Below are 20,683 nucleotides of genomic sequence, written 5' to 3'. Positions count from 1 at the left end.
TTTATATCATATATGCAATATATAACAATGAGCATGTACAATATTACAGTATATGTAACAGCTGCAGCATAAAGTAGAGAGTAGATCCAGCAGAAAACGTACATAATAAAGAAAGAGAGGTAGCTAACATGTCAGGTGTCAGGTAATAGACAGATATTATCTACTGCCGTATGGCCAGTGTTTTATACAGCTGGATGGAGTGTGGAATGAAGGACTCCTTGAATCCAACACTGTGGGAACCAAGCTGAAGGAGCCTGTTGGAGTATGAACTCTGCTGTCCCTCAATTGTCTGCTGGAGCGGGTGTGGGTGGGCACTTTTTCTCCCCATGATGAACTTTAAAATGTTCTTTTATGTTTTTAGCAAATATACACTCTCATTGTCATTTCAAAAATTGGTGCTCCGAGTTGCTGCGACGCCATGTTGGAGTTGTTGTCCATGTTTTATTGATGCAATACCAATGTTCTCTTCCAGCAGCACACACCCTCTCCAGAGAACTGCTTTCCAATGGCATAACCTCGGTTATGTTCATCGGACTTTTCACAAGCCAAACATTAAGGTGTTTCCATGGGTTGTAAAATGCTTATTTTGAGTGGAATTATTTGCAAAATTAGACTAATTTAGTGCATGGAAACGTAGTCACTGTTTCTTAAAGCCAGAAAGTTGCCCGTATTCTCTGTTGGTTGTCCACAAGCATTCTACTTTTATTCATGAATTTTTTCTATCTGTCGTGAAAAGATTTTTCAATGATTTTTGGAAATTGCGAAAGACAATTTTGGATGTATAAAAACTGCAGGGATGGTTTAGATGCATACTGACCTCCACCCAGCTGCTTCCAGCATTACTCATGTAAAGTACACACTGCGGGTCAGACTTGGAAAAGACGTCCATGTCCATCAGATGTTCACAGGAGACACTGATGGCCACCTTGGTCACACAGCTGGTCATCCCAGGACCTGGGACACAGGCTCCCGCCATCCCGGCAGAAGGATTGGTGTACATACAACTGACATAAACACAGCTTTGTAACACACTGAAAGAAGATAATAAATATGTTTGGAGTGCACTTACCAGGATTTAAAGAAGAAAAGATTGGAGGCACATCATGTCTTCACATCTGAGGGGTCCACAAATGAAACATTAAGTTTAATAAGTTGCACTTATTAAAGTTAAAGTACCACTGATAGTCACACACACACACTAGGTGTGGTGAAATTACCCTCTGTGTTTGACCCATCCCCTTGTTCCACTCCCTGGGAGGTGAGGGGAGCAGTGAGCAGCAGCTTGGGAATCATTTTGGTGATTTAACCCCCAATTCCAACTGTTGAGTGCCAAGCAGGGAGGTAATGGCTCCCATTTTTATAGTCTTTGGTATGACTCAGCCGGGGTTTGAACTCACGACCTACCAGTCTCAGGGCGGACACTCTAACCACTAGGCCACTGAGCATAAGTAACATTTTTAAATGACATAACGAGCGCTGCTGTGATGGTGACGCTAATGAGGAAAAGGATAAGTGTGTTTGCAGATGATGTCTTTTCTCGTTGTTAAATCAAATCTTCCTCCCTTTCACAAAGAACTCTGAAGACATTTTTATTAAGGATGTCTGATAATATCGGGCTGCCGATATTATCAGCTGATAAATGCTTTAAAATGTAATATCGTAAATTATCGGTATCGGTTTCATAATTATCGATATCGATTTCTAAAAGTAAAATGTATGACGTTTTAAAACGCCGCTGTGTACACGGATGTAGGGAGAGGTACACAGTGCCAATAAACCTTAAAGGCACTGCCTTTGCGTGCATGCCTTTCGAGTCACATAATATCTACCGGCTGTTCTCATCACAAATTATTGCAAGGCATACTTGCTCAACAGCCATACAGGTCACACTGAGGATGGCCGTATAAACAAGTTTAACACTGTTACAAATATGCGCCACACTGTGAACCCACACCAAACAAGAATGACAAACACATTTCGGGAGAACATACGCACCATAACACAACATAAACACAACAGAACAAATACCCAGAATCCCTTGCAGTACTAACTCTTCCGGGACACTACAATATAAACCTCCCCCGCCCACCTCAACCTCTCATAGTCTCTCTCAGGGAGAGCGTGTCCCAAATTCCAAGCTGCTGTTTGGATAGATAGATAGTACTTTATTGATTCCTTCAGGAGAGTTCCCTCAGGAAAATTAAAATTCCAGCAGCAGTGTACAGAATTAAGATCGAATTTAAAAAGTAAAAAGTAAATAATGGGGGTATAAATGGAAACAGAACAGAAAGATATTACAAAAAGAATAAAAATAAAAAGCAACAATGAGAATAAAAATATAACAGTAAAATAAGAATCTAACAAGATAAACTAGGCAGTAGTGATCATGTTATGAAAAAGTATTGCACTGTTATTGTTTTGAGGTATGTTAAAAAAAAAAAAAAAAAGCACTTTGTGACTTCATAAATAAATAAATAAATATGGCAGTGCCATGTTGGCATTTTTTTCCATAACTTGAGTTGATTTATTTTGGAAAACTTTGTTTAATGCATCCAGCGGGGCATCACAACAAAATAAGGCATAATAATGTGTTCATTCCACCACTGTATATATCGGTATCGCTTGATATCAGTATCGGTAATTAAGAGTTGGACAATTTTGGAATATCGGTAAAAAAAGGCATTATCGGACATCTCTAATTTTTATCCTTTTCGCGATTTCTAGAGCGGAAAAAAACACAATCCTAGGCCATTCTTTTTCCTCGAGAAAAGCTTCATAGAGCCTCGTACCAACTGAGAACAGAGCTAGCTTGACCACCACTATATTTAATGGGCGGGACTTTAGCCGGACGTGACGTCATGTAAAACCCACGCAATAGGAAACGCCCTTCCGCTATTAAAGTGCTTCCTTACAGCAGTTTATGTTGGCGTGAATAAACCTCCCTGTTTGACAATGTTCAAGTACTCATCTTACCTACATTAAAAGCAGCAGTGGTAAATAACAATTCAAGTCCACAACAGTGACAAATACAAGTTTTGCTCTCGTCTTAAAGCAAGTCGACTCATTTAAAGTCAACCTACAAGCTTTTTTCATGTTCTAAACTACAAGCTTGTTTCATGTTCTAAAGTTAAACTACAAGCTTGTTTCATGTTCTAAAGTTAAACTACAAGCTTGTTTCATGTTCTAAAGTCAAACTACAAGCTTGTTTCATGTTCTACACTCCAGAGCCGATACATGTGTAAAGTAACATAACTAAACTAGATAGTTGTGCGGCACCGTTACAACTTGACTAATAAGAGCTTATACAACAGTTATAGTGTGACTAAACACATCTAATGACTAATAAGAGCTTATATAACAGTTATAGTGTGACTAAACATACTAATAAGAGCTTATATAACAGTTGTAGTGTGACTATATAAATACATCGCTATATGAACAACCACTTTAGCGACACCGTTACAATGCTGCCAATAAGACTGCATCCGCACACAATATAGTAATATAACTTCAATATAGTAATATAACTTCAATATAGTAATATTATTTCAACATTTGGTGAAAGTGTACTCACGTCGCACTGCAGCAGCACCAGCAGCTCCTTGGTCGCGGTGGGCGGGGTCGGGTGCGCTCGTTTCGACACACAGGATCACCCGTTTTCAATAATACATACATTCTGTACATCCATTTTTCTACCGCGTGTCCCTTTCAATTGTACGTTATATTTACAATTTACAACACATTTTTAATGGGTTCTCGCAGACGTAAAACATATTGTGTGTACGTTTTTGTTATTACAAAATATAATACGCAGCATTCGTTTAGTATTGTGCTGGGTTGAACCACGTGACCTTGCAATGGGTGAGGGCCGACATCCGGGCAACTGAGCTACATACGGGTTCCTCGAGCCATAGCAACGAGACTGGCGTTGAAAACAAACCGTCGCCATTACTCTTTAACCTGTCGACCTACGCTGGTTAAACCCGTCATTCTGCCTCCAAAATGCCGAAAAACTGTGTTGTTTTTGGTTGTGCTAACCACAACTGGAAACAGGGAACACAAAGGTTGTATTTTGTTCTGCCAAAGCGTGATAAAAGCCCAGAGAGACGAGACAAATGGCTCGCCGCTTGGAAAACGAGGACGGTTCTCACTGGAGTCCCCCAAAGTCCCGGGTCGTGTGTTCGGATCACTTCGTTTCTGGTAAATATAAGGAACAAAAGTCCACCTTCTTAACCACAACTTGGCTATACGTCCGTGCTAATGTTGTACTTGTTGAATTTTTACCTTATAACGTTCGACAGCTGAAGTTGTTGTTGTACAAAAATAACATGCGGTATATACTATATAGTCTATAGCCTAGCTAGCTATTTTCGAAAACCGGACAACGAGAGGATACCAAAGGCAGCGTTAAGATGGACACCACCGGGAAAACGTAAGCCAGGGCGGCCAAAGAACACCTGGCGAAGAACAGTTGTACTTAAACAATACATGTAGCCCTCAAATCTCTCAATATTTTATACACTAACACTTGATCTTGTTGTTGATAACTTCCGCGTCTCTTTCTTAGTAGCGCGCAGGCTAAGCTAACTAGCAAGCTAAGCTAAGCCTGAGAAGCTTTAAAGTTCACTGAGACGAGTCTGACGCAAATAATACATTTTCGTTTTTAAACACGATATGCGAATAAGTAAAAATGGGTAAATGAAGGGTTTAACGCCGACTTCCAAGCCACAACGCTCGTTAAATGCTTTTTCTGTCAATGCTGTGTTCGCTGTGAGCTGCTTTGTTTTCAACCAATTCCCGGTTGCTAGGGGATTGGTAGGCGGAAGTGACGTAGTTCCGCCCTCACCCATAGTTTAGTTGAGTGTTTATTTGAAGGCACAATGCACAGAAACATTAAGATCAAAAACAGATATGTTCTGTACCACATTATAGCTAAATAGCTCATTTCCATCTGCAGTCCCAGGCTACCTAAATTAAAGGGATACAAAATACATGCGATAAAATGATGACAATAAAATCATACTATGTAATCAAATCAAGCAAAGTCATAAAATGCCCTTTATTGACACATACTTTAATATACAATACAACCACACCTCATTATTAGGGCTGCGAATCTTTGGGTGTCCCACGATTCGATTCAATATCGATTCTTGGGGTCACGATTCGATACTAAATCAATTTTTTTCGATTCAACGCGATTCTCGATTCAAAAAGGATATTTTCCCGATTGAAAAGGATTGTCTATTGATTGAATACATAGATTTCAGCAGGATCTACCCCAGTCTGCTGACATGCAAGCAGAGTAGTAGATTGTTGTAAAAAGCTTTTATAATTGTAAAGGACAATGTTTTATCAACTGATTGCAATAATGTACATTTGTTTGAACTATTAAATGAACCAAAAATATGACTTATTTTATCTTTGTGCAAATATTGGACACAGTGTGTTGTCAAGCTTATGAGATGCGATGCAAGTGTAAGCCACTGTCACACTATTGTTCTTTTTTATAAATGTCTAATGATAATGTCAATGAGAGATTTTTAATCACTGCTCTGTTGAAATTGTAACTAATATTGATACTGTTGTTGATAATATTCATTTTTGTTTCACTACTTTTGGTTGGTTCTGTGTGGTGTTTGTGTCTCCTCTCAATTGCTCTGTTTATTGCACTTCTGAGTGTTGCTGGCTCGGCTTTGCTTTTGGAATTGGATTGCATTGTTATGGTATTGCTGTGTATTGTTTTGTTGGATTGATTCATTTTTTTAAAAAAAAAGGAAAAAAATAAATAAATTAAAAAATAAAATAAAAATATTTTTTTTAAATGAGAATCGATTCTGAATCGCACAACGTGAGAATCGTGATTCAAATTTGAATCAATTTTTTCCCACACCCCTACTCATTACCATGAATTGATTAACGTGGACCCCGACTTAAACAAGTGTAAAAACTTATTGGGGTGTTACCATTTAGTGGTCAATTGTACGGAATATGTACTGTACTGTGCAATCTACTAATAAAAGTCTCAATCAATCAATTTACATCATCACCCAAAGACAATACATGCTCTTGTTCACATCTGTCATCATTTGTAAAAACAACCATGATTTTAACACACACACCTCACAGTTTACAACAAAAATGCTCTCATGGATAAATATAATACACATGAAGTTGATGTGTCAATCATAGTGTCCACCTTAGTGACTGTGTGAGCAGCTTTGATTGCTCCAAAGCCACTTCTTTAACTTCAATTGTGAATGAAGAGTAGAACAACTTGCACTGAGCCTAGTCTATAAAATCCACTACACCTCCCTGATAGCGAAGTACATGTCAAACTACTTCCTTAACATAAATGGCCGCCATAACCACAACACCAGGGGGAGCTCCACTAACCACGTTAAACCCAGATTTCGAACTAACAAAGGTCTTAACTCATTCTCTTTCTATGCCACATCAATGTGGAATGCGCTCCCAACAGGTGTAAAAGAAAGGGCATCTCTATCCTCCTTCAAAACCACACTAAAAGAACACCTCCGGGCAACTTCAACCCTAAACTAACACCCTCCCTTCCACATCCCACCTCCCCGGATTGTAAATAATCAAATGTAAATAATCAAATGTATATACTTGTTCTTATGCTTTCTGAACTCACTATGTTCTCTGCTCGCTGTACATATCCTACCAAGTCACACCTACACTGTTACAATGTCCATTTCTCTGATGATGCAATTGTTGATGACTGAAGTGCTGATATCAACCAAACCCTCCTCATCCCACACCCCGGATTGTAAATAATTCAATGTGTATATACTCTGATGATTAACTTGTGTGATGACTGTATTATGATGATAGTATATATTTGTACCATGAATTGATTAACGTGGACCCCGACTTAAACAAGTTGAAAAACTTATTGGGGTGTTACCATTTAGTGGTCAATTGTACGGAATATGTACTGTACTGTGCAATCTACTAATAAAAGTCTCAATCAATCAATCAATCAATCTGTTAGACTTTTCAAGTTTTTTGTGAGGTGGTTCCATTCCTTGATGGCTTTATATGAAAAGGCTGATTGTGCAAAAGATGTTTAACATCTGTGTACGCTACACTGGCCGCACTTTTCTCGGTAACTAAAGACCTCAACATAGCAACATGTGTTAGTTTTAGCACGTTGACAAAATAACAAACTTTTGAGGGATGTGCCCATTGAAAAAGAAAGTGAGTTGTAATCTGTGACTGCAGAATATTGCATGCATTAGCCGTGTCATTGGGGGAATAAGGACACAACACAAACCTAGAATGTTTTTATTCCAAGTGAGCAGATAGTGTGATTGTCAGTGAGTGTTTTTTAGCAGTGAGGTCATATAGGTGTGATGAACAATAACTTTTATTCATGTTAGTTTAACAAGAATATAAGTCAACAGCACTGAGGATGCAGTTTCATGTATTAAAACAGACACACGGGAAAAATAAAGCAGTGGGGGGAAGTGGGAGGGGAATCGATCCAAATATTGTAGTATCAGTATCGGATCGATACTGATCAGTATTGGGTCAATAAACATAATTTAGTTAGCTAAACAATTGTAAAGTACATGTATCAGTATCAGCAACACAGGCCTTGTACTGTGTCTACTTGCTGGTGGATGGATTCCAAAATGTTTAGTATCACCCACCTCCACCTTCTCAGGATGACACTTGAGGGACATTGGGAGGCTTCAACTTGTAGGAGTTGAAGAAGTGCGACACTTGGTCGGGAAGTTCTGCCAGGACACTGTGGGTCAGCGCCACACTGTTGCCCTGCAAACATTCACCAGGAGAGTTGGCAACAACATGGAAGGATTTTCACCAAGGTGCTTTCATGGATGTGGAGAGTGCTAACACACTAAATCTTATCCATCATAAATATTGTCAATTTGGATTAGTACAACGTAAGAGGTAGTGGACTTTAGAGGTTCCACGTAATGCCCACCTGATGATCAGTAGGTCCTACCTTCATGTGTCACAATTACACTCATTAATACCAAACCAGAAAATGGTAGGACTTACGTGGAACTTCCTGAAAGGCACAAACTGGACGATGTCTCGTGCAGCTGCTTCACCATTGGCTGACAGCAGGGGCGTGTCATCACTGTCCAGGAACTCCATAGCACTGAAGTCTGCACCACCCACTCCCACGATGATGATGGACATGGGCAGGTGAGAGGCGTCAACGATGGCAGTGCGGGTCAGGTCCATGTCCGTGATCACCCCGTCTGTGATGATGAGCAGCACGTAGTACTGCTGCCAGAGAGGATGAGAAACAGGAAACAATTAGTGATGCCAATGACACACTCACTACCTTTTACATGCACTAAATTAGTCGCATCTCTCAAATAGTTCCGTTTTCTGTAGTCTCACACCTAAATGTGAAGTCCAAGTAACCATGCACTCTCTCTAATGTGACGCCATGTGCCTCCCGTACACTGGGGGGCGCTATTTCCTTTTAGTGCCAACAAATGTGTTGCTTTTCTGGTTGACACTAGGTACCTGTGCATCCTTACAACTTGTTCTAAGTGATGTTAAATAGCAGACAGCAGCAAGGAATGATCTTGGACACGACTACCAAGAAGGCCTTGGACCAGATGCAGGTCCGAAGCAAAGAAGGCCAGCGGGAGAGAGTTTTTTCCAAGGAATTTTTGGAAAGAGATCCTGGAAACAAAACTTGAATGTGTCAAAGTTCATTCATGAGGTTCTGTGGATTGATGGAAGGAGTTTTAAATCCCAAGGAAAAGACTGTTGGTGTCCCGACTTATACTGTTCCAGATGAAGGTTGCTATTGTTGTGGACTATCTTGTGTCCCGACTGATACTGTTCCAGATGAAGGTTGCTATTGTTGTGGACTATCTTGTGTACCGACTGATACTGTTCCAGATGAAGGTTGCTATTGTTGTGGACTATCTTGTGTCCCGACTGATACTGTCCCAGATGAAGGTTGCTATTGTTCTGGACTATCTTGTATCCCGACTGATACTGTTCCAGATGAAGGTTGCTATTGTTGTGGACTATCTTGTGTCCCGACTTATACTGTTCCAGATGAAGGTTGCTATTGTTCTGGACTATCTTGTGTACCGACTGATACTGTTCCAGATGAAGGTTGCTATTGTTCTGGACTATCTTGTATCCCGACTGATACTGTTCCAGATGAAGGTTGCTATTGTTGTGGACTATCTTGTATCCCGACTGATACTGTTCCAGATGAAGGTTGCTATTGTCCTGGACTATCTTGTGTCCCGACTGATACTGTCCCAGATGAAGGTTGCTATTGTTCTGGACTATCTTGTATCCCGACTGATACTGTTCCAGATGAAGGTTGCTATTGTTGTGGACTATCTTGTGTCCCGACTTATACTGTTCCAGATGAAGGTTGCTATTGTTCTGGACTATCTTGTGTACCGACTGATACTGTTCCAGATGAAGGTTGCTATTGTTCTGGACTATCTTGTATCCCGACTGATACTGTTCCAGATGAAGGTTGCTATTGTTGTGGACTATCTTGTATCCCGACTGATACTGTTCCAGATGAAGGTTGCTATTGTCCTGGACTATCTTGTGTCCCGACTGATACTGTCCCAGATGAAGGTTGCTATTGTTCTGGACTATCTTGTATCCCGACTGATACTGTTCCAGATGAAGGTTGCTATTGTTGTGGACTATCTTGTGTCCCGACTTATACTGTTCCAGATGAAGGTTGCTATTGTTCTGGACTATCTTGTGTACCGACTGATACTGTTCCAGATGAAGGTTGCTATTGTTCTGGACTATCTTGTATCCCGACTGATACTGTTCCAGATGAAGGTTGCTATTGTTGTGGACTATCTTGTATCCCGACTGATACTGTTCCAGATGAAGGTTGCTATTGTCCTGGACTATCTTGTGTCCCGACTGATACTGTTCCAGATGAAGGTTGCTATTGTTCTGGACTATCTTGTATCCCGACTGATACTGTTCCAGATGAAGGTTGCTATTGTTGTGGACTATCTTGTATCCCGACTGATACTGTTCCAGATGAAGGTTGCTATTGTTGTGGACTATCTTGTATCCCGACTGATACTGTTCCAGATGAAGGTTGCTATTGTTCTGGACTATCTTGTATCCCGACTGATAATGTTCCAGATGAAGGTTGCTATTGTTGTGGACTATTTTGTGTCCTGACTGATACTGTTCCAGATGAAGGTTGCTATTGTTGTGGACTATCTTGTATCCCGACTGATACTGTTCCAGATGAAGGTTGCTATTGTTGTGGACTATCTTGTGTCCTGACTGATACTGTTCCAGATGAAGGTTGCTATTGTTGTGGACTATCTTGTGTCCCGACTGATACTGTTCCAGATGAAGGTTGCTATTGTTGTGGACTATCTTGTATCCCGACTGATACTGTACCAGATGAAGGTTGCTATTGTCCTGGACTATCTTGTGTCCCGACTGATACTGTTCCAGATGAAGGTTGCTATTGTTGTGGACTATCTTGTGTCCCGACTGATACTGTTCCAGATGAAGGTTGCTATTGTTCTGGACTATCTTGTATCCCGACTGATACTGTTCAAGATGAAGGTTGCTATTGTTGTGGACTATCTTGTATCCCGACTGATACTGTTCCAGATGAAGGTTGCTATTGTTCTGGACTATCTTGTATCCCGACTGATAATGTTCCAGATGAAGGTTGCTATTGTTGTGGACTATTTTGTGTCCCGACTGATACTGTTCCAGATGAAGGTTGCTATTGTTGTAGACTATCTTGTATCCCGACTGATACTGTTCCAGATGAAGGTTGCTATTGTTGTGGACTATCTTGTATCCCGACTGATACTGTTCCAGATGAAGGTTGCTATTGTTCTGGACTATCTTGTATCCCGACTGATACTGTTCCAGATTAAGGTTGCTATTGTTGTGGACTATCTTGTGTCCTGACTGATACTGTTCCAGATGAAGGTTGCTATTGTTGTGGACTATCTTGTGTCCCGACTGATACTGTTCCAGATGAAGGTTGCTATTGTTGTGGACTATCTTGTGTCCCGACTGATACTGTTCCAGATGAAGGTTGCTATTGTTGTGGACTATTTTGTGTCTCGACTGATACTGTCCCAGATGAAGGTTGCTATTGTTGTGGACTATTTTGTGTCTTGACTGATACTGTCCCAGATGAAGGTTGTTATTGTTGTGGACTATTTTGTGTCTCGACTGATACTGTTCCAGATGAAGGTTGCTATTGTTCTGGAATATTTTGTGTCCCGACTGATACTGTTCCAGATGAAGGTTGCTATTGTTGTGGACTATCTTGTGTCCCGACTGATACTGTCCCAGATGAAGGTTGCTATTGTTCTGGAATATTTTGTGTCCCGACTGATACTGTTCCAGATGAAGGTTGCTATTGTTGTGGACTATCTTGTGACCTGACTGATACTGTTCCAGATGAAGGTTTGCTATTGTTGTGGACTATCTTGTGTCCCGACTGATACTGTTCCAGATGAAGGTTGCTATTGTTGTGGACTATTTTGTGTCTCGACTGATACTGTCCCAGATGAAGGTTACAATTGTTGTGGACTATTTTGTGTCTTGACTGATACTGTCCCAGATGAAGGTTGCTATTGTTGTGGACTATCTTGTGTCTAGACTGATACTGTCCCAGATGAAGGTTGCTATTGTTCTGGAATATTTTGTGTCCCGACTGATACTGTTCCAGATGAAGGTTTGCTATTGTTGTGGACTATCTTGTGTCCAGACTGATACTGTTCCGGATGAAGGTTGCTATTGTCCTGGACTATCTTGTGACCCAACTGATACTGTTCCAGATGAAGGTTGCTATTGTTGTGGACTATCTTGTGACCTGACTGATACTGTTCCAGATGAAGGTTTGCTATTGTTGTGGACTATCTTGTGACCTGACTGATACTGTTCCAGAAGAACGTTGCTACTGTTGTGGACTATCTTGTGACCCGACTGATACTGTTCCAGATGAAGGTTGCTATTGTTGTGGACTATCTTGTGTCCCGACTGATACTGTCCCAGATGAAGGTTGCTATTGTTGTGGACTATCTTGTGGACTATCTTGTGACCTGACTGATACTGTTCCAGATGAAGGTTGCTATTGTTGTGGACTATCTTGTGACCTGACTGATACTGTTCCAGAAGAACGTTGCTACTGTTGTGGACTATCTTGTGACCCGACTGATACTGTTCCAGATGAAGGTTGCTATTGTTCTGGACTATCTTGTGTCCCGACTGATACTGTCCCAGATGAAGGTTGCTATTGTTGTGGACTATCTTGTGTCCCGACTGATACTGTCCCAGATGAAGGTTGCTATTGTTGTGGACTATCTTGTGTCCCGACTGATACTGTCCCAGATGAAGGTTGCTATTGTTGTGGGCTATTTTGTGTCTCGACTGATACTGTTCCAGATGAAGGTTTGCTATTGTTGTGGACTATCTTGTGTCCAGACTGATACTGTTCCGGATGAAGGTTGCTATTGTCCTGGACTATCTTGTGACCCAACTGATACTGTTCCAGATGAAGGTTGCTATTGTTGTGGACTATCTTGTGACCTGACTGATACTGTTCCAGATGAAGGTTTGCTATTGTTGTGGACTATCTTGTGACCTGACTGATACTGTTCCAGAAGAACGTTGCTACTGTTGTGGACTATCTTGTGACCCAACTGATACTGTTCCAGATGAAGGTTGCTATTGTTGTGGACTATCTTGTCAGTTGTGGGAACACAGAGTTATTGTTCATCAGTTTGGAGTACACAAATGCACCGTGAGGAGGTTTGTGTACTTTATTATTCACCTTTAATGTACCTGCTTCATTATCTTTCATCTCAGTCGTATTTCGTTTGGGAGTCTGAATTAAGCCGGAATTCTACATTTCCTTAGCTCCCTTCTTAAATAAATCTCCGTTTCTTTTTTTCTACCATTGGTGCACTTATATCCCGTGTGGTGAGACTGGTGCATGTGCGATACAAAGAGTCTTCTTCGACCGCACACACCCCCTCCAGAGATCTGCTTTCCAATCGCATCATCCAGCTGTGTAAATACGACTTTTCAAAAACAAAAACAGGTTTGAATTAAGGTGTTTCCATGGGCTGTAGGAGGTTTATTCAGAGCCAAAACTATTTGAGAAGTCGGACTAATTTAGTGCATGGACTTTTCAAAAACCAAACACAATAGGATTAAGGTGTTTCCATGGGCTGTAGAAGGCCTATTCAGAGCCAAAACTATTTGAGAAGTCGGACTAATTTAGTGCATGGACTTTTCAAAAACCAAACACAATAGGATTAAGGTGTTTCCATGGGCTGTAGAAGGCCTATTCAGAGCCAAAACTATTTGAGAAGTCGGACTAATTTAGTGCATGGACTTTTCAAAAACCAAACACAATAGGATTAAGGTGTTTCCATGGGCTGTAGAAGGCCTATTCAGAGCCAAAACTATTTGAGAAGTCGGACTAACTTAGTGCCTGGACACATACCAAGTGTTCTAATGAAAATCAAGTATTTTCAGATGTTGTTGTTTTCTATGGTGTCTGACAGGGACAAAAGTCCATGAATGTCCAAAAGCAAAAACAGGAATTGTCCAACATCAAAAACACAAACAGCACAAAATACACACAAACAACGGGACTATGCTACAATCTCAAAATGCTGCACTCATGTAACTTCACGGGAGAAAAGCTCACAAGGCTACCAAGGATGTGAGTTTTTAAGTTGACATGGGTTATGAACTGAATTGTAACGACTACTTACAGCGGCTTTATTCTGGTAAAGAGCTTGTCTGGCAAAGCAGGCCACATGGTTGATAATTGGGGAGAAGTTGGTTGGACCCCAGAGTTTGAGTTGAGGCAGACACTGCTGATAGGCACGCACCACACCTTCGATGCCTGCAAGTAGACACAGCCACCCAGTGAAACACCTCATGGGACAGCCCTGTTCAAAATGGTGGCTATTTACAGCTGTTTTTTTATTGTGAAAATACAATTCATTCATTCATTCATTCATTCATGTATAATTAGAAGAAGTGCAACAAGACTCAATTTACAGTTCAACTTTGGTTAGATACTTAAATTTAAAAGTTTACATTTTCATGCCTTCTTTAACTTGGTTTGTGAAAATGTAGAATTTGTCTTGTAGTGGATTGTCGGAAGCTTAAACAGCAACAAAAGTTAATTTAGTACAAAAGGTTTATTTACTCATAATCAGAAGTACAAAGTTTAATTGTTTTGTCCATGCAAACAAACAGACGTCCTCCGGAGGACACAAGAATCAAGCAATCTCTCTCAGCCCTTGTCACTTGGCCATTTTTATCTGTTTCCCTCATGCGTCAAGGTCCCGTTGTTTTCGACATGTTTGTTTTGCAACATCCTTGAATCCCTTAGTCATGCTTAGACAATCAAAACGTTTTGTAGAATGGTCAGAGCGACTCCATATTCAACTTTGTCCTACATCTGGTCCTTCAATGGTATAGAATAGAAGAGAAATGAAACAAGCAGACATTCTTGATAGACACAAAATATAGCTCAAAGGTCAGAAATTCTACTACAGTCTCAAGTCAAAAGTATGTTTGTTTAACTAAATAAGTCTATGGGCTGCCCACTGCAGCTACACCTCCCTCATTTTCTGCTGTGCAAGTTAGATTAAGTAATCAATTAAAGCTGCAAGCAGTGTTTAAAACACTGTTTCTTAAGGCCGTGAGCGCCCCCTGGAGAGCCACCAAAAACTATCACTCATTCACACAAAAGGGTTGTTTCTTTCTGTTATTAATATTTATGGTTCCTACATTATATATCAATATATATCAATACAGTCTGCAAGGGATACAGTCCGTAAGCACACATGATTGTATTTCTTTATGACAAAAAAAATAAAAAAATACCATTCCCCCAAATAATCACTGAATGGAGAACTGGGGGTGGGATTAAATAAATGATCTTCTTCCCACTCCCTTTCAGGCAAAACTGGACAATCATGCATTAAGTATACATTAGCTTTTGCACTATATTAATTTATATTATTATGTGTTGTCAACGTTGTATTTTTTTATGTCATTGCCTGAAATAAATAAATAAATGAAAAATATGAAAAAAATTTACACTCACATTTTATTGACAGTTTAGTCAAAAATGAATATAAATAAATAATATCAAAATAAATAAAAATATTCATGATTAATTGGGTTTATTTTAGCACAACATATTTGTGTGTAAATGTATTTTTTATCAGTTAAAAAAAAAAAATGTGTTAATTGAATTTTTGACATACACAGTCCAGAAATGCAATTAAAACGCATGTCATATGTCCTCAAACAAGTAACCCACAAAAGTGATATACAAAATTAAAAAACCCACTAGAAAAACAACAACAAAAAAACATGCATCAGTCAAACAAGTCGAGGCAAATATTGACATGAAGCCACAAACACCTGCACTCCTGCGGCTTTATCTACCTTTCAATGACTTTTTAATCAGGGTTACATTTAACATCAGTCTCTTTTACATATTTTAGGAAAGCACTCCAGACTTACTAAAACTTCCCAGAACAAGCGTTCAATGCCAGCCTCATTTTCTCCAGTTTCAGGAAATAAAGAACATCTCTAGTCCAGCGGGTGTGGCAAGGGGGCGCTGTTGTCTTCCAATTTAACACAATGAGTCTTCTAGCCAACAAAGTAGTGAATTCTACCAAGTTCTTTTTGGATTTGCTAAGAGAAGATGACAGAGGGGCTACTCCAAACAGTCCGCTAAGAGGATTCGGTTCCAACTTTTTGCTAATTACCAAAGACAAAGTACTCCAAATGTCCGTCCAGTAACTGCACAGGGATGGATAAAGCCACAACATTTGTATGAAGTTAGCTGGAGACTTGACACGATCACATAATATCGATGTTCCGTCATCCACCGTAGCCACTTGGACCTCGGTATAATAATATTAGTATGCATTGAAGAATAGAAGACTTATGAACTCTACTTTAAATCCCTGTCCAGCTCTCCTCACATAGGGTTTGTATAAGTCCCTTCTTATGCAGTGTATATGATTAGTACTTATTGGTCTAATCAGCCTGACCTGAGGTTTATGTGTTAAATAAATAATCATCTTTGTGATGAACACATGCTTTCATATCAGTAAGATGACTAATTCAGTGGTAATATTTGAATGGGCCCAGACTCCTCTGGGTCCCAAGGTCAAAAACATTTAGAACCCCTGGTTTAGAGGGCCCTGGTTTAGAGGGCCCTGGTTTAGAGGGCCCTCAACCTCCCTTGCACCTTACAATTCAAGCGAGTCGGTGGACACGCGGCACGCTGGACCAGACACCGGTATCATTAGTTAGAAGGAAAACAGGAACTATGGATGAGTCTTTGGTCATCCCACAGTGCATCCGGAAAGTCTTCACATCGCTTCACTTTTACCACATTTTGTTATGCTATGGCAGTGGTTCTTAACCTTGTTGGAGGTACCGAACCCCACCAGTTTCATATGCGCATTCACCCAACCCTTCTTTAGTGAAAAATAAATGTTGTTTTTTTTCAAATTCAAGACAAAGTTATATGTGTTTGGTAACACTTTAGTATGGGGAACATATTTTAAGTAACAAAGACTTAATTTAGAGTTATTTGGACACTAGGGGAACATGTTCTAAGTAATAAAGACTTAATTTAGAGTTGTTAGGGTCAGGGTTAGGGTTATAATAAGGCCATGCCGAATAAGGCATTAATAAGTACTTAATAATGACTAGTTAAGAGCCAATATGTTACTAATTTACATGTTAATAAGCAACTAATTAATGGTGAATATGTTCCCCATACTAAAGTGTTACCATGTTTTTTTACTGGTGCATAAAATGAAGCGTGCATGAACATCACCTTGTTCTAACAACAAAACCAACACAGTGCATAAACTCACAACAAATTACACACCTGCAAACCAGTCTGACTTCTGCTGTTGCCGTATCCGTAATACGCTGATAGGGAGAAGTTTGTATTTACACGATGAGTCGGGTGTGTCTCGACCTCCGCCGAACCCCTGAGCCCGACTCACCGAACCCCTAGGGTTCCATCGAACCCAGGTTAAGAACCACTGTGCTATAGCCTTATTCCAGAATGGAATCAATTATTTTTTGTTCTCTACACACAATACTTCATAATGACAATGTGAAATCTTAACAAATCACATGTTCACAAGTATTCACAGCTTTTGCCATGAAGCCCAAAAGTAAGATCAGGTGTATCCTTCAATAAAGTACTATCTATCTATCTATCTATCTATCTATCTATCTATCTATCTATCTATCTATCTATCTATCTATCTATCTATCTATCTATCTATCTATCTATCTATCTATCTATCTATCTATCTATCTATCTATCTATCTATCTATCTATCTATCTATCTATCTATCTATCTATCAAATCACATGTTCACAAGTATTCACAGCTTTTGCCATGAAGCCCAAAAGTAAGATCAGGTGTATCCTTCAATAAAGTACTATCTATCCATCCATCCATCCATCCATCCATCCATCCATCTATCTATCTATCTATCTATCTTGTTTCAACTGACCATACTTGAGATGTTCCTACATCCACCTAACTCTAACCCTTGGACATGGACAAAGGCAGCTTTGACAGACAACATTCATGCATTTTAACACACACAACTTACCATCACAGAAGGGATTTGATCGATTAAAATTGATGGGGAACTCATGGGAAACCTGTGCACATAATAAAGTTGCAGTTGATGACATCATCAGTGCACAAAGCCTCCACTTGAATGATCAACAATGATTTTGCTATTTCTAATGTTGCTAGGCCAACATACAGTATGCTATCTGCTTGTGCTGTGCAGGGTCAACGGGAGCAGACTCTGGGCGAGTACACCCAGTAAACCACAAGACTTATAAACAACTAGTCACACTCACATCTATGAAGAATTTAATAACCTAACATGTATGTTTCAGAAAGGTTTGAGTCAAGAATGAGATGTTTTCCACACAGTTCTCAGTCAGTGGTGGTTCTAGCATCTGTGTGCACCCCTGCATCAAGAAGTGTCAATCATTTCTCACTTCCTCATCGAGAATACTGTGTTCTGTATGGCCCATATCTAAAAGCACTAGACTGGGCTGCCCAGAGGGGATGCTTTACACCAGGGGTCACCAACCTTTTTGAAAGCAAGAGCTACTTCTTGGGTAGTGATTAATGCGAAGGGCTACCAGTTTGATACACACTTAAATAAATTGCCAGAAATAGCCCATTTGCTCAATTTACCTTTAACTCTATGTTATTATTAATAATTAATTATATTTACACTTAATTGAACGGTTTAAAAGAGAAGAAAACACGAAAAAAATGACAATTAAATTTTGAAACATAGTTTATCTTCAATTTCAACTCTTTAAAATTCAAAATTCAACCGAAAAAAAGAAGAGAAAAACTTAAAAAAAGAATTTGTCGAACATCATTAGTAATTTTTCCTGATTAAGATTAATTTTAGAATTTTGATGACATGTTTTAAATAGGTTAAAATCCAATCTACACTTTGTTAGAATATATAACAAATTGGACCAAGCTATATTTCTAACAAAGACAAATCATTATTTCTTCTAGATTTTCCAGAACAAAATTTTTAAAAGAAATTAAAAAGACCTTGAAATAAGATTTAAATTTGATTCTACAGATTTTCTAGATTTGTCAGAATAATTTTTTTGAATTTAATCATAATAAGTTAATAAGTTTTTTCGTCGAAAAAACAGAAGCTAAAATGAAGAATTATATTAAAATGTATTTGTTATTCTTAACAATAAAAAAAATACATTTACTTGAACATTGATTTAAATTGTCAGGAAAGAAGAGGAAGGAATTCAAAAGGTAAAAAGGTATATGTGTTTAAAAATCCTAAAATAATTTTTAAGGTTGTATTTTTTCTCTAAAATTGTCTTTCTGAAAGTTATAAGAAGCAAAGTAAAATAAATAATGAATTTATTTAAACAAGTGAAGACCAAGTCTTTAAAATATTTTCTTGGATTTTCAAATTCTATTTGAGTTTTGTCTCTCTTAGAATTAAAAATGTCGGGCAAAGCGAGACCAGCTTGCTAGTAAATAAATACAATTTTAAAAATAGAGGCAGCTCACTGGTAAGTGCTGCTATTTGAGCTATTTTTAGAACAGGCCGGCGGGCTACTCATCTGGTCCTTACGGGCTACCTGGTGCCCGCGGGCACTGCGTTGGTGACCCCTGCTTTACACAGTAAAAAGTACATGGCTGCTTTTTATTCCATGGTAATCAGAAATGGAATAACCTCGAAAGTCATACCTGCCAAGAGTGAGGGATCTGGGCTCCAAACCCAAAGACAGGAAACTTCTTGTTGCTAAAGTGACACATGAAAGGAGAATACACCATAAAAGAAACACGACAAGAAAAAGATGCTATTAAATGTAAAGATGTGAGAGTTTACCTGTCATAGTCCTGAATGACATTACCCACAGCCAAGATTGCTGACAGGTATTCGTTGTAGCCCTCAGGGTTGATATAATGGAGCGAGTTGGGGGAGCTGGGATCTCCATTCGAGCCAGTGAAGTCAATAGCAATCTGGCCCAATTCCCCCCAGAATGAGGTCAGATCATATGAGATACAGTATGTGTACAATAATGTAATACTTGATGGACTACTCTGGTGTGGGCTGCATTGTCCTCCTTGTGGAGTCTTGCAATCAGCTGAGTGGCCCCAACACACTGACTTCATGGCCTATCTTTGTACAAAGCTTGAACAAGGGTACACACCACTGAACTGATCAGCTCTAAACCTGTGAATGTGCATGCTAACAACAAGAAATAGTGGACACAACAGCTTGTCGTCCATGTTAGACATAATGAATGTAGCCAATGTGCTTGTCAAACTTTCTTCTTGCACACCCATTGGTCTGCATAAATACATGTTTGTGTGTGAATGTGAACATTTATTTGTTAGAAAAGATGCCATGGTGACCATGTTATGTTGCTTGAAGTGGCCAAACAACATGGGCGGTCCATATTTGCTATCAGATTAACTTGAGTGTCCCGATATGACTTTTTCACTCCCGATAGGATAGCGATATTGGAACATTGAGTGTTGGCGGTATTATACAAACTATATAATACATACTTTTATTATTTTGTAGTGTGGAATGTAAGAAAAGGTTTGATAGGTGAAATTAGGTATGAAAAACACTAAATATGACAGACTTATGCTTTTCAATTGAAGTGTTAATTTGTGTTTTGGCGACATATTGGGCCTGATTTACACAGATCCAAATATTACGCGCTAAACAGCGTGCACAAACTATAAAACTGCGTGTACTATTGGTGGGCGTGTTGTGTGCGATCTACTAAGACTGCCTTATTTAAATGAGGTTTTTGCTTGTACTACGTGGCTGTCACCATGGAGACACTCATTTACTGCACATTCATGTTATCATGCTCCTACTTGTGGCGTTGTACTATGTTTTGAAACATACTATATATATAAATATATACACACACACATATATGTACACATATATGTACTTATACAGGATATGTAAATATGTATTAATGTGCATATATGTATATAGATGTACATCTACATACATATAACCATTAATATTATATATACATATATATGTATACATACACATATAAATAAATA

The 20,683-nt window shown here is 39.2% G+C and overlaps 2 protein-coding genes across 5 annotated transcripts in view; both read right to left on the bottom strand.

Annotated features, from left to right (window-relative positions):
• Positions 1 to 4,793, bottom strand: part of LOC133629708 (copine-3-like) — a 34,522-nt gene extending 29,729 nt beyond the window's left edge. Inside the window, exons 1-3 of one of the 2 annotated variants that reach the window (XM_062020625.1) lie at positions 3,575 to 4,793; positions 1,070 to 1,115; positions 818 to 1,004 (exon numbers count right to left, since the gene is read on the bottom strand). In XM_062020625.1, the coding sequence (XP_061876609.1) occupies positions 818 to 1,000 (183 nt within the window). In that variant the 5' untranslated portion in view covers positions 1,001 to 1,004; positions 1,070 to 1,115; positions 3,575 to 4,793. Of the gene's footprint in view, positions 1 to 817; positions 1,005 to 1,069; positions 1,116 to 1,217; positions 1,237 to 3,574 lie in introns of those variants that run through there. The other variant, XM_062020626.1, reaches the window with a different exon arrangement.
• Positions 4,794 to 7,289: 2,496 nt separating this feature from the next.
• The window catches only part of LOC133629709 (copine-3-like), a 33,425-nt gene continuing 20,031 nt past the window's right edge, over positions 7,290 to 20,683 (bottom strand). For 2 of the 3 annotated variants that reach the window (XM_062020627.1, XM_062020629.1), the window contains 6 exons: positions 19,476 to 19,609; positions 19,334 to 19,388; positions 17,685 to 17,736; positions 13,779 to 13,912; positions 8,050 to 8,283; positions 7,290 to 7,800 (listed from right to left, as the gene is read on the bottom strand). In XM_062020627.1, coding sequence (XP_061876611.1) covers positions 7,687 to 7,800; positions 8,050 to 8,283; positions 13,779 to 13,912; positions 17,685 to 17,736; positions 19,334 to 19,388; positions 19,476 to 19,609 — 723 coding nt within the window. In that variant the 3' untranslated portion in view covers positions 7,290 to 7,686. The remainder of the gene's footprint in view (positions 7,801 to 8,049; positions 8,284 to 13,778; positions 13,913 to 17,684; positions 17,737 to 19,333; positions 19,389 to 19,475; positions 19,610 to 20,683) is intronic. The other variant, XM_062020628.1, reaches the window with a different exon arrangement.

Source organism: Entelurus aequoreus, linkage group LG15 (genome assembly GCF_033978785.1).
Source record: "Entelurus aequoreus isolate RoL-2023_Sb linkage group LG15, RoL_Eaeq_v1.1, whole genome shotgun sequence".
NCBI lineage: Eukaryota > Metazoa > Chordata > Actinopteri > Syngnathiformes > Syngnathidae > Entelurus > Entelurus aequoreus.
Note: the sequence above shows the minus strand (reverse complement) of the source record. Positions and strands in the feature narration are given on the sequence as shown.